Below are 13,748 nucleotides of genomic sequence, written 5' to 3'. Positions count from 1 at the left end.
AGAAGATGGAAAGGCCTCACTGGTGCAGTAGGAAGTGCCCTTTTGAGATTGAGTAGACCTGAGCTGACCCACCCATCCATTTTCCTCCCCACTCCCCCTCTCACCGCACAAGAAGAACACTCTCGGAGAGACTGTGAACCGAGGCCCCGTCTGCCCTATCAGGTGGACGTAAATGATCCCATGGCACTATCGCGAAGAAGAGCAGGGGAGTTCTCCCAATATTTTATCCCTCAGCCAACATCACTAAAACAGATCATCTGGTCATTATCACATTGCTGTTTGTGGGATCTTGCTGTGCGCAAATTGGCTGCCGCGTTTCCTACATTACAACAGTGGCAACACTTCAATAAGTACTTCATTGGCTGTAAAGCGCTTTGGGACGTCCTGAGGTTGTGAAAGTTGTAATCCTACCTCCCTAGTTTCTTATGAGGAGCTTACTTGTTTATCGCAAACCAGAGCTGGAGGCCGTCTTCTTTGTAATAGTATTCTCTTAGCCCCTCGACACCACGCTTCACCAGGTTGTGCGGCAGGCACATGGTTCTGTAGGTGAACGACTGAAAGGCTTTCTGCGCGATCACGTCCTGACCTGCCCCTCCGGAGGCGACCACCTTGAGATCGGAAAGTTAAAAGGGGAAAGGAACTCGTTCAAAGAACATCGAGGGTTCCCGCGCATTCTGAAGGCAGGAAGAGGGAGGGGTGACTTACTCTGGCAATAACGCCGTTCTTGCCCAGGAGGTCACTTCTGGCCCGGGTGTTTATCTCCAGCGTGTACCTCGTGTGTGGAGTGAGGAGCTGCAAACAGCAGAGAGGCAAGAAAGTGTCGTGAGGTCACTTAATCCAGAGCAAGGTTTGCGGACCATGTTGTAACTGCAATATTTCCTCATAACTCAGGCTCCCTATGACACCAGGGGATGGATATGTCCCTTCTGCTACCTCAAAATCGCCGGAAAAGGGGGTGATATTGGGTTGGAGGCCTCCCTGTTGCCTCCTCACTCAACCTGAACTTCCCTCCCCTTTGTCCCTGACAAGCCCAAGGTTTGGTCGACCATCGGGAGCTGTCTTTGTTCCGCTGTGGCATCGCATGTACCTTCCTGGGGGCCGCTGGCAGGCTCCCACTTGCTGGCGGAAATCCTAACCGGCAGCTCAGCATGAAGAGAAAACGACCCCGACCCAGGAAACTGGGCCCGGGACACGGTAGGGTTGGGGGGCAGATCAGGAAAATCCAGCCCCTGGATTCGGCCTTGCCACTCTCCTCTCTCCAACTTCCAGGCTCGGACCACCTCGATGACTCAAACTTATGGCCTGCTCTGTTGGCCATAAGGTGTGGCTTCACAGATAGATAAAGTCTGCTGTTTAGAAGGGAGAATTAGTTCAAGATTTGGTACAAAAGCTAACGGGGCCTTTAATCACTGAGCATGGATTGTAAGGCCCAGTGCCCATTTATAATGTCATTGGGGCAGAGTCATAATTTTACCGAGGAAGCACCCTATGTACTTGGGTACAGTAGCCTAATGGTTATGGCACTGGACAAGCATCCCCATTGACTTCAAATCCCACCAAGAAGAAATGACAATGAAAGGTGCCAGATTGGTGTAAAACCAACCAGTTCGCTAATGTGGCTCAGTGGGTAGCACCCTGGCTACTAAGTCAGAAGGTTGTGGGTTCAAACCCCACTCCAGAGACTTGAGCACATAATCTAGGGAGTGCTGCACTGTTGAATGTTTGCCGTCTCTCGGGTGAGATGTTAACTTGAGGGCCCCTATCAGGTGGACGTGACAGATCCCATGGCCACTATCTTGAAGAAGAGCAGCAGGGAGTGTCCTGGGCTGATTTTTATCTCTCAACCAACATCACTAAAAAAAACAGATGATCTGATGTATTCATTTCACTGCTGGTCGTTATGTGCAAATTGGCTGCTGTGTTTTCCTACATTACAACAGTGACTTCACTTCAATAATACTTCATTGGTTGTAAAGTGCTTTGGGATATTAGAAGTGTTTTAGAAAAGTACTTACATGACTGGATTAATTTGCCCGCAGAATTCAGTTCTCCCAATCCCCCTTACCTTGAACACAGGGTGCACAGCAGGCAGCTGTCTCAGCGTCGCGACACAGAACGCTTCCCCCAGCAGGTGGGTTCCGCACAGGTGGGAGACGATCTGATGCAGCTGGAAGTCGGAACTCCGCACCCAGATCTTTGCCAGGAGCCAGGCATTTTCCGAATCCGAGGGCAGGAAGATGGGATTATTGAATCCCGGGGTTTGGCCAAGCTGTCATTGTCAAGAAATAAGTGAATTTGAGAGACTGAACTGGAAAGGTCGTTCTCCCCCTGATTTTTGCTCCCCACCTCCCGAAGGTGCTGACTCACACATTCTCTCTGTTTCTCTGCCTGTCTGTCTCCCTCTAGCTCTCTCTTTTCCTCTCTCTGTCTGCTTTCTAAACCTGTTTTTCTGTCTTTTTCTTCTCACCTGCTTTCATTCTCTCTGTCACTTCCTTGCTCTCTCTCCCCATCGCTGTCTATCTCATTGGTTCTCTTTTTCTGTGTGACCTCTGCCTATATATCCTCCTGTATGTGTCTGCCTCTCTTTTTCTCTCTCCCCCTCTCCGCTACTCCCCACCCCCCCATCTTTATGTCTTTCTATCTCTGTGATTCTCTCTCTCTGACCTGTAGGTGTCTTTCTATCTGTCTGTCTCTGTATGCCTCTTCCTCTCTGCTCTCCGTCTCTCTGTGATTCTCTCTCTCTTTCTCTCTGTCTATCTGTCTCGCTCTATATGTCTTTCTATCTGGGTGTTTCTCTCTCTCTCTCTCTCTGTAGGCCTATCTGTCTCTCTTTCTCCCTGCTCTGTGTGTGCCTTTCTATCTCTGTGTTTCATTCTGTCTATCCCTTTATCTTAAGTTGTCCACTCTGAGGATAGAGTGGCCCACTCTGTGAGGAGCCTCGTACAGAAGGCGATGATATTTATGAATCCGGACCTGTACCCTCTCCTACCTGGATGGCGATGGGCATCAGCCTGTTCTCTGGGTCCTGATACAGAAGACAGATTGGTGCTGCAATGTACTGCTGATTTCCTCTTATTACGTTGCCAGGAACTCCATCCAAGATCTTGTAATCCACGATGAAAATGTTTCCTTTCTGCGTCAAACGAAGAAAAGTCCACAGACTGTTTGTACATCGAGCAGGAATGAGACAGGATTCACCAACAGGGGACGAAGTTTTGTCTTTAGCGACCCTGACACAGAACTTCACAAATATCGGGAATTCAGGTGGAAAAAAATTACTAACCCGTGCTGTACCTTTCCTGGGAGTGTTTGATGGGACAGTGTAGAGGGAGCTTTACTCTGTGTCTAACCCGTGCTGTACCTGCCCTGGGAGTGTTTGATGGGACAGTGTAGAGGGAGCTTTACTCTCTATCTAACCCGTGCTGTACCTGCCCTGGGAGTGTTTGATGGGACAGTGTAGAGGGAGCTTTACTTTGTATCTAACCCGTGCTGTACCTGCCCTGGGAGTGTTTGATGGGACAGTGTAGAGGGAGCTTTACTCTCTTTCTAACCCGTGCTGTACCTGCCCTGGGAGTGTTTGATGGGACAGTGTAGAGGGAGCTTTACTCTGTATCTAACCCGTGCTGTACCTGCCCTGGGAGTGTTTGATGGGACAGTGTAGAGGGAGCTTTACTCTGTATCTAACCCGTGCTGTACCTGCCCTGGGAGTGTTTGATGGGACAGTGTAGAGGGAGCTTTACTCTGTATCTAACCCGTGCTGTACCTGTCCTGGGTGTGTTTGATGGGACAGTGTAGAAGGAGCTTTACTCTGTATCTAACCCGTGCTGTACCTGCCCTGGGAGTGTTTGATGGGACAGTGTAGAGGGAGCTTTACTCTGTATCTAACCTGTGCTGTACCTGCCCTGGGAGTGTTTGATGGGATGGTGTAGAGGGAGCTTTACTCTGTATCTAACCTGTGCTATACCTGCCCACAGAGTATCTAATGGGACAGTGTAGAGGGGGCTTTACTCTGTATCTAACCCGTGCTGTACCTGCCCTGGGAGTGTTTGATGGGACAGTGTAGAGGGAGCTTTACTCTGCATCTAACCCGTGCTGTACCTGCCCTGGGAGTGTTTGATGGGACAGTGTAGAGGGAGCTTTACTCTGTATCTAACCCGTGCTGTACCTGCCCTGGGAGTGTTTGATGGGACAGTGTAAAGGGAGCTTTACTCTGTATCTAACACGTGCTGTACCTGCCCTGGGAGTGTTTGATGGGACAGTGTAGAGGGAGCTTTACTCTGTATCTAACCCGTGCTGTACCTGCCCTGGGAGTGTTTGATGGGACAGTGTAGAGGGAGCTTTACTCTGCATCTAACCCATGCTGTACCTGCCCTGGGAGTGTTTGATGGGACAGTGTAAAGGGAATTTCTATCAAGAAGATGACACAGGTTTTGCCAATGTCCTTTTACTCTGAGAGTCAAGATAATAATCTAATTTATTGACTATGAAGGGCTTTGGGACATCCTGAGGATGTGAAAGCTGCTAAGTAAATGAAAGTTCTTTCTTACTTCTTGAAATCCATGGTTTCTTAATTTGTAGCTACCTCAAGTTGCCGCCTCAAACAGATCTCGGTGTTTTGATTTAGGATTTACGATTGAACCACCAACAAGACAACAGTGCCAAAAAAAACATTTCAAACCTCGAGGCCCAAGAAATTCAAAGGGGAATTAGGTATTGAGTCACCCCATCAGCACCCTCAGGAGATCAGGGTTTATTAAAAAGGAGAGTTAAGTGGAATGAGACACCGGCCTTTCACCTCCGGTCCTGACAGACAAAGTGACATCTCCTCTCTCAACGAGTTCGGAACAGCCTCAACCCAGTTGCTCGTTAACGGTGGGCCAGCGAGTCAGAGATCTACAGGTAAATAGCACTGAGTTGCTGGGGCCTAGGGTTGCCAACTCTGGTTGGACCTATTCCTGGAGGTATCATCACATGACCTCCCGCCCCCACGCTCCTGCCGTTGCTCGCCCCGCGCGTCCACGCTCACCGCCTCCCCACGCCAATCAGAAAGCGAACAGACTTTTCAATACCCAATTGGAACGATTCTTGGCTGTCAGTCAAACAGCCTTTTCTTTTGGCCCATCTCCAATATTTATTACAACCAATAAACGAAAGTGTTTGTAGAAAATGAAGAAAACACAATTTTATTTTTTTTACTGCCCCTCTAATTTCTCTCCTGGGTTTCTCTCAGCGGTGTCCTGGAGATTATCCTTTAGTTCCTGGAGACTCCAGGACAATCCTGGAGGGTTGGCAACCTTGCTGGGGCATGGCGCTGCAGGTTAAAAAACCCCTGCCCGATTGTGCCAGTCTGACATTCCTCCATTTCCCATACCTCTGCCACCCTCTGGCTCTCTGAGTAAGATTGTCAGAGGTTGCAGGGGTAGTTTGGTACTGTGGGTCCAGGATCGACTTCCAACTGGGTTGAGACTGTTCCAAACCCGTTCAGAGAGAGGAGATGTCACCGTCTCCTGTCTGGACCAGAGGTGAGATAGGCCACTGTCTTATTCTTCTCAACTCTCCTTTTTAACAAACTTCCTGATTTTTTTTATTATTTGTTCATGGGAAGTGGGCGTCGCTGGCAAGGCCAGCATTTATTGCCCATCCCTAATTGCCCTTGAGAAGGTGGTGGTGAGCCGCCTTCTTGAACTGCTGCAGTCCGTGTGGTGAAGGTTCTCCCACAGTGCTGTTAGGTAGGAAATTCCAGGATTTTGACCCAACGACGATGAAGGAACAGCAGTATATTTCCAAGTCGGGATGGTGTGTGACTTGGAGGGGAATATGCAGGTGGTGTTGTTCCCATGTGCCTGCTGCTCTTGTCCTTCTAGGTGGTAGAGGTCGCAGGATTGGGAGGTGCTGTCGAAGAAGCCTTGGCGAGCTGCTGCAGTGCATCCTGTAGATGGTACCCACTGCAGCCACAGTGCGCCGGTGGTGAAGGGGGTGAATGTTTAGGGTGGTGCATGGGGTGCCAATCAAACGGGCTGCTTTGTCCTGGATGGTGTCGAGCTTCTTGAGTGTTGTTGGAGCTGCACTCATCCAGGCAAGTGGAGAGTATTCCATCACACTCCTGACTTGTGCCTTATAGATGGTGGAAAGGCTTTGGGGAGTCAGGAGGTGAGTCACTCGCCGCAGAATACCCAGCCTCTGACCTGCTCTTGTAGCCACAGTATTTATGTGGCTGGTCCAGTTAAGTTTCTGGTCAAGAGGGCTCTGATGATGGGTTGGCTCAATGTCCCATTTGGGTCTAGATAATAATCTAATTTACTGACTAGGAAGGGCTATGAAGGGTGAAAGAGGAGTCACAATATCCTGGCCATCATGGTGTGCGGGGCAGGCTTGATAGATCAGCTGGTCTTTTCTCTCTGCCCGTCAATTTCGTACACTCGTAAGTAAGTCACTGTTCGTCTCCATTTCAATTCCTCTCGGAAGTTTCAAGGGACCCTTCCCACCCCGGCGTCGGAAACAAAAGAAAAAAGAACGAACTTGCATTTATATGGCGCCTTTCACATCCTCGGGACGTCCCAAAGTGTTCCACAGGCAATTAAGTTTTTTTTTGAAGTGTAGTCACTGTGTAATGTAGGGAAGTGACATCACACACACACACACCTGAATTTCCTGTTGCAGTGTAGATCCCCCGAGTGACTTGCAAACCATATCATTTGTTACTGGAAACTTCTTTGGAATCTCCCTGCACTTCTCTATCAAACACGGATTGCAGCCGTTCTTGAACTGGTAGCCAAAAAACCAGTCTTCCTTCCAGTGACTCACCACGAAATCTGGGCAGGAAAAGAGTGGGACAGGGGGGGAAATAAATTCATTAAAGGAGCAGTGTTCCTTAAAGGAGAAGCACATTCTACTGAATTGTCCCATAGTCTTAAATGTAAGAAAGAGATATCCCGCACATTGAGTGGGACCTCTCTCTTCTTGCTGTGTTTAAGCTCTAGAAAAGATCAGGGTGACCTGATAGAGGTCATTAAAATTATGAAAGGGTTTGATAGGGTAGAGATAGAGAAAATGTTTCCACTTGTGGGGGGAGACCAAAAACTAGAGGTCATAAATATAAGATAGTCACTAATAAATCCAATAAGTAATTCAGGAGAAACTTCTTTACCCAGAGAGTGGTGAGAATGTGGAACTCGTTACCACAAGGAGTAGTTGAGGCAAATAGCAGAGATGCATTAAAGGGGAAGCTAGATAAACACATGAGGGAGAAAGAAATAGAAGGATATGCTGATAGGGCTAGATGAAGAGGGGTGGGAGAAGGCTCATGTGAAGCATAAACGCCAGCGTGAATCTGATGGGCCGAATGGCCTGTTTACATACATACGACTTAAGAGCAGGAGTAGGCCATTCGGCCCCTCGAGCCTGCTCTGCCATTTGATAAGATCATGGCTGATCTGATTGTGACCTCAACCTTACTTTCCCGTCTACCTATTATAACCTTTGACTCCCTTGTTAATCAGGAATCTATCTAACTCAGCCTTAAAAATATTCCATGACCCTGCCTCCACCACTCTCTGGGGAAGGGAGTTCCACAGACACACGACCCTCTGAGAGAAAACATTTCTCCTCATCTCCACCTTGAATGGGAGACCCCTTATTTTTAAACTGTGGCCCCTAGTTTTAGTCTCTCCCACAAGGAGAAACATCCTTTCAGCATCTACCCCTTCTAGTCCCCTCAGGATCTTATATGTTTCAATAAGATCACCTCTCATTCTTCTAAACTCCAGTGTATACAGGCCCAACTTGTTCCACCTTACCTCAAAAGATAACCCCCTCATCCCAGGAATCAGTCGAGTGAACATTCTCTGAACCTCCTCCAAAGCAATTATGTCCTTTCTTAAATAAGGAGACCAAAACTGCACACAGTATTCTAGATGTGGTCTCACCAATGCCCCGTACAACTGTAGCAAAACATCTCTACTTTTATATTCCATTCCTCTTGCAATAAATGATGACATTCCATTTGCCTTCCTAATCACTTGATGTACCTGCATACTAACTTTTTGTGATTCATGTACTAGGACACCCAGATCCCTCTGTACCTCAGAGTTCTCTCCATTTAAATAATATACTGCTTTTCTATTCCTCCTGCCAAAGTGGACAAGTTCACATTTTCCCACATTATATTCCATCTGCCAAGTTTTTGCCCACTCACTGAACCTATCTCTATCTATGTCTCTATGCCATTACTTGGTGTAACTCTAAAACTGCTGCTTTGCGTGGACCTTCTGCTCCTGTCACATCATGGAGTCACAGGTATTGTGGGTGGATTTCCCCATTCTAAACAATGTCCTCTTGCACCATTACTCTGTGTTGGCCTCACCTTCCCACATTTCTTTTTTGAAAAGCCCTTTACATCTTTCTTCGCTGGAGAAGAGGATGCTGCCAATGTAGCAGTCAAGAAGGAGGTAGTAGCAATACTGGATAGGATAAAAATAGATAAAGAGGAGGTACTTAAAAGGTTAGCAGTACTCAAAGTAGAAAAGTCACCCGGTCCGGATGGGATGCATCCTAGGTTATTTAGGGAAGTAAGGGTGGAAATTGCGGAGGCTCTGGCCACAATCTTCCAACCCTCCTTAGATATGGGGGTGATGCCAGAGGACTAGAGGACTGCAAATGTTACACCCCTGTTCAAAAAAGGGGAGAGGGATAAACCTGGCAATCATAGGCCAGTCAGCCTAATATTGGTGGTGGGGAAACTTCTAGGGACAATAATCCCAGACAAAATGGGCTAATAAATGAAAGTCAGCACGGATTTGTTAAAGGCAAAACATGTTTGACTAACTTAATTGAGTTCTTTGATGAAGTAACGGAGAGGATTGATGAGGGTAGTGTGGTTGATGTTGTGTATATAGACTTTCAAAAAGCATTTGATAAAGTACCACATAATAGACTTATTAGGAAAATTAAAGCCCATGGGATTAAAGGAACAGTGGCAGCGTGGATACAAAATTAGCTAAGGGACAGAAAGCAGAGAGTAGTGGTGAACGGTTATTTTTCAGACTGGAGGGAAGTGTGCAGTGGTATCCCCCAAGGGTCAGTATTAGGACCACTGCTCTTTTTGATATACATGACCTGGATTTGGGTATACAGGACATAATTTCAAAGTTTGCAGATGACACAAAACTCAGAAATGTAGTAAACAATGTGGAGGATAGTAACAGACTTCAGGAGGACATAGACAGACTGGTGAAATGGGCAGACACATGGCAGATGCAACTTAACGTTGAGAAATGTGAAGTGATACATTTAATGAGGAGAGGCAATATAAACTATATAGCACAATTTTAAAGGGAGTGCAGGAACAGAGAGACCTGTGGGTGTACGTACATAAATCTTTGAAGGTGGCAGGACAAGTTGAGAAGGCTGTTAAAAAAGCATATGGGATCCTGGGCTTTATTAACAGTGGCACAGAGTATAAAAGCAAGGAAAATATGCTAAACCTTTATAAAACAACTGGTTAGGCCTCAGTATTGCAGGAGTATTGTGGCCAATTCTGGGCACCACACTTTAGGAAGGATGTCAAGGCCTTAGAGAGGGTGCAGAAGAGATTTACTAGAATGGTTCCAGCGATGAGGGACTTCAGTTATGTGGAGAGACTGGAGAAGCTGGGATTGTTCTCCTTAGAGCAGAGAAGGTTAAGGGGAGATTTAATAGAGGTGTTCAAAATCATGAAGGGTTTTGATAGAGTAAATAAGGAGAAACTGTTTCCACTGGCAGAAGGGTCGGTAACCAGAGGACACAGATTTAAGGTGATTGGCAAAAGAACCAGAGGCAACATGAGGAAAAACAGTTGTTATGCAGCGAGTTGTTATGATCTGGAACGCGCTGCCTGAAAGGGCGGTGGAAGCAGATTCAATAGTGACTTTCAAAAGGGAACTGGATAAATATTTGAAGGGAAAAAATTTACAGGGCTGTAGAGAAAGAGCAGGGGAGTGGAACTAATTGGATAGCTCTACCAAAGAGCCGGCACAGGCACGATGGGCCGAATGGCCTCCTCCTGTGTTGTATCCTTCCCTGATTCTATGATTCGAATTCCCAATCTCAGGGCCGTTGTACTAGTCAATAGAATTCCCAATTTTAGTGTCACGGTCTTAGTCTATAGACTTCCCAATCACAGTTGTTGTATTAGTCAATACAATTTCCAATCTCTTACTTCCTGTCGGACTCTTAACTCTCCAGAAGATTCGCTGAAAGCTTTCCAGATTATTCCAGGAGTTTCCAAACATGTTCACAAACTTCTTCAGGAAAAGTTCCCCTAAACTGAGCAAATGGACAATGGTTAAAACCTCTTCAGCACCACATCTTATGCTCTGCTCCTTACCGCCTGTCCCACGGATGCTTGTTTCACGTTGTCCCCTCCCTCTCATTTCCCCCCCTCCCCCCACTTCCCCTTCCTCCCCTGAAGGCACCAACTCTTGCTGAGCCCATGGTTCCTCCAATATCTCACCCAAAGGGGCCATTCTTCAAGTGTGTGGCTGGATAGTCATCGGGCTATTTGACCATGGAGGGCGCCAAAGCCGAGCCCAATAGCCACACACCTTGCACAGGTGGCGATCCCCTGATTGAATTCTCCCCATCCTAGCTCAAGGGTAGCACCCCAAGTGACGGGTTGGTGGAGATCAGCTAACTCAGCATCCTTCCTCATCCATTTGGTCGAGTCCATGCCAGGACTTACTGAGCCATTCTGGGTTGTTTCTCCGAAAGCCTTTGGCCAACGGGACCCTCTCTGTCCCCTCCCTGCCTGTAATGTCCTCCTTCCTGTTTGCGTATTCTGACTGCCGCCTGCAGGGGGAGCAGTGCCTGACCATGATACTCACGCTATGTGTAAGGAAGATTCAAAATCAGACCGCTTGTCGTTATCAAATTTTACATCAGGGTGTAGGTCGTCCTCCGTTTCAGCATCAATGCATTTGGTCACTTTATGCTTCCAGACCTTCCACCTACAGCGCACGAAGGAAGTCATGTCAGCACATTCTGTGGGCAGTGGGTAAACACTTACTCCCCTCATATCACGGGGCTGGGCTGTGGGAACGAGGTCATGGCTCCTCCCACCCTTGGGTTGCCAACTTTAGTTGGACCATTCCTGGAGGTTTCATCACATGACCTCCTGCCTCCAACCGCTCCGCCCCCACACTCCCGCCATTGGTGGCCCGACATGTCCATCCTCACGGAACACCACTTTCCTTTGCCAATCGGAAAGGGAATAGTCTCCTCGTTTCTCGATCGGACAATTCTCGTCCAATTCTTTTACAACTAGTAAACAAAAGTGTTCAAAGAAAATGTTTTAAAACCACTATTTTTTAATTGATTTTTGGCCTGGGATGCTCACAGCAATGTCCTGGAGCTTAGTCTCCAATTACTGGAGAGACTGAGGCAATCCTAGAATGTTGACAACTCTATCCCACCCCCAGGTGGGAGGGGGGAGTTGGGTATATAAGGCCAGAATGAGAAGGGTCTCGGAATCAGACCACAGCACTTTGCCTCTTCCCCTTCTCCCTTCTCAACAGATGAAGGGCTGAGGTTCTGATCCCTTGGAATTCCTAGTCAATAAAAGGACCATAGGTCCAAAGTCACTTGTTCCTCCAAGCATGCTACACTCACCTCATGTCATGTCTCAAAGTCCATATATACTGTATCATATAATGTTAACCCACACTGGCTACACTGGGAGGCTCTCAGAGAGCAATTCTTTGGCTAGTTTTGTGCTGTGGACTCATACACACGAAACACTGCATTCAGGCTTCCTGACATTGATTTCAGATGGAGGCCTGCCAGACAGAGGAGATTCTCCTAGCAGGTTAATCCCTGCAGCCCATGGAGGGTAAAGGCCTGAATCGATTTACTGTAAGATTTACTGTAGAATAACTTTCTCCTGGAACCCAACGAGCCGCCATCCCACAGGTCCATGTATCGCACCGATCGCCGTATATGGCACCGATCGCCGTGCATCACACCGATCGCCGTGCGTCGCACCGATCGCCGAGCGTTGCACCGATCGCCGTGTATCGCACCGATCGCCGTGCATCACACCGATCACTGTGCATCACACCGATCGCCATGTATCGCACCGATCGCCATGCATCACACCGATCGCCATGTATCGCACCGATCGCCGTGTATCGCACCGATCACCGTGTATGGCACCGATCGCCGTGTATGGCACCGATCGCCGTGTATCGCACCGATCGCCGTGCATCACACCGATCACTGTGCATCACACCGATCGCCATGTATCGCACCGATCGCCGTGCATCACACCGATCGCCATGTATCGCACCGATCGCCGTGCGTCGCACCGATCACCGTGTATGGCACCGATCGCCGTGTATGGCACCGATCGCCGTGTATCACACCGATCGCCGTGCATCACACCGATCGCCGTGTATGGCACCGATCGCCGTGTATGGCACCGATCGCCGTGTATCACACCGATCGCCGTGCATCGCACCGATCGCCGTGCATCACACCGATCGCCGTGTATCACACCGATCACCGTGTATGGCACCGATCGCCGTGCATCGCACCGATCGCCGTGTATGGCACCGATCGCCGTGCATCGCACCGATCGCCGCGTATCTCTCCGATCGCCGTGCATCGCACCGATCGCCGTGCATCGCACTGATCACCGCGTATCTCTCCGATCACCGTGCATCGCACCGATCGCCGCGTATCTCTCCGATCGCCGTGCATCGCACCGATCGCCGTGTATCGCACCGATCGCCGCGTATCTCTCCGATTGCCGCGCGTCGCACCGATCGCCGCGCGTCGCACCGATCGCCGCGCGTCGCACCGATCGCCGCGTATCTCTCCGATCGCCGCGTGTCGCACCGATCGCCGTGTATCGCACAGATCACTGTGCGTCGCACCGATCGCCGTGTATCGCACAGATCACCGTGCGTCGCACCGATCGCCGCGTATCTCTCCGATCGCCGTGCGTCGCACCGATCGCCGTGTATCGCACAGATCACCATGCATCGCACCGATCGCCGTGTATCGCACCGATCGCCGCGTATCTCTCCGATCGCCGTGTGTTGCACCGATCGCCATGTATCACACCGATCGCCGTGTCTCTCACTGATCGCCGTGTATCGCACCGATCACCATGTATCGAAACCGATCACCATGTATCGAAACCGATCGCCATGTATCTCACCGATCGCCGTGTAACGCACCGATCGCCGTGTATCGAAACCGATCGCCATGTATCGCACCGATCGCCATGTATCGAAACCGATCACCATGTATCGCACCGATCGCCATGTATCGAAACCGATCACCGTGTATCGCACCGATCGCCATGTATCGAAACCGATCACCATGTATCGCACCGATCGCCATGTATCGAAACCGATCACCGTGTATCTCACCGATCGCCGTGTATCGAAACCGATCACCGCGTATCTCTCCGATCGCCGCGCGTCGCACCGATCACCGTGTATGGCACCGATCGCCGTGCATCGCACCGATCGCCGTGCATCGCACCGATCGCCGTGCATCGCACCGATCGCCGCGTATCTCTCCGATCGCCGTGCATCGCACCGATCGCCGCGTATCTCTCCGATCGCCGTGCATCGCACCGATCGCCGCGTATCTCTCCGATCGCCGTGCATCGCACCGATCGCCGTGCATCGCACCGATCGCCGCGTATCTCTCCGATCGCCGTGCATCGCACCGATCGCCGTGCATCGCACTGATCACCGCGTATC

The 13,748-nt window shown here is 49.3% G+C and overlaps 1 protein-coding gene across 1 annotated transcript in view; it reads right to left on the bottom strand.

The window, feature by feature from the left end:
- Positions 1 to 13,748, bottom strand: part of alox12 (arachidonate 12-lipoxygenase) — a 43,042-nt gene that overhangs the window by 10,231 nt on the left and 19,063 nt on the right. The window contains exons 4-10 of the mRNA XM_067972134.1: positions 10,860 to 10,982; positions 10,196 to 10,302; positions 6,643 to 6,812; positions 2,990 to 3,133; positions 2,066 to 2,269; positions 706 to 792; positions 439 to 608 (exon numbers count right to left, since the gene is read on the bottom strand). Coding sequence (XP_067828235.1) covers positions 439 to 608; positions 706 to 792; positions 2,066 to 2,269; positions 2,990 to 3,133; positions 6,643 to 6,812; positions 10,196 to 10,302; positions 10,860 to 10,982 — 1,005 coding nt within the window. The remainder of the gene's footprint in view (positions 1 to 438; positions 609 to 705; positions 793 to 2,065; positions 2,270 to 2,989; positions 3,134 to 6,642; positions 6,813 to 10,195; positions 10,303 to 10,859; positions 10,983 to 13,748) is intronic.

This window comes from Heptranchias perlo, chromosome 35, assembly GCF_035084215.1.
Source record: "Heptranchias perlo isolate sHepPer1 chromosome 35, sHepPer1.hap1, whole genome shotgun sequence".
Taxonomy (NCBI): Eukaryota; Metazoa; Chordata; class Chondrichthyes; order Hexanchiformes; family Hexanchidae; genus Heptranchias; species Heptranchias perlo.
This window is presented reverse-complemented; position numbering and strand designations above follow the sequence as displayed.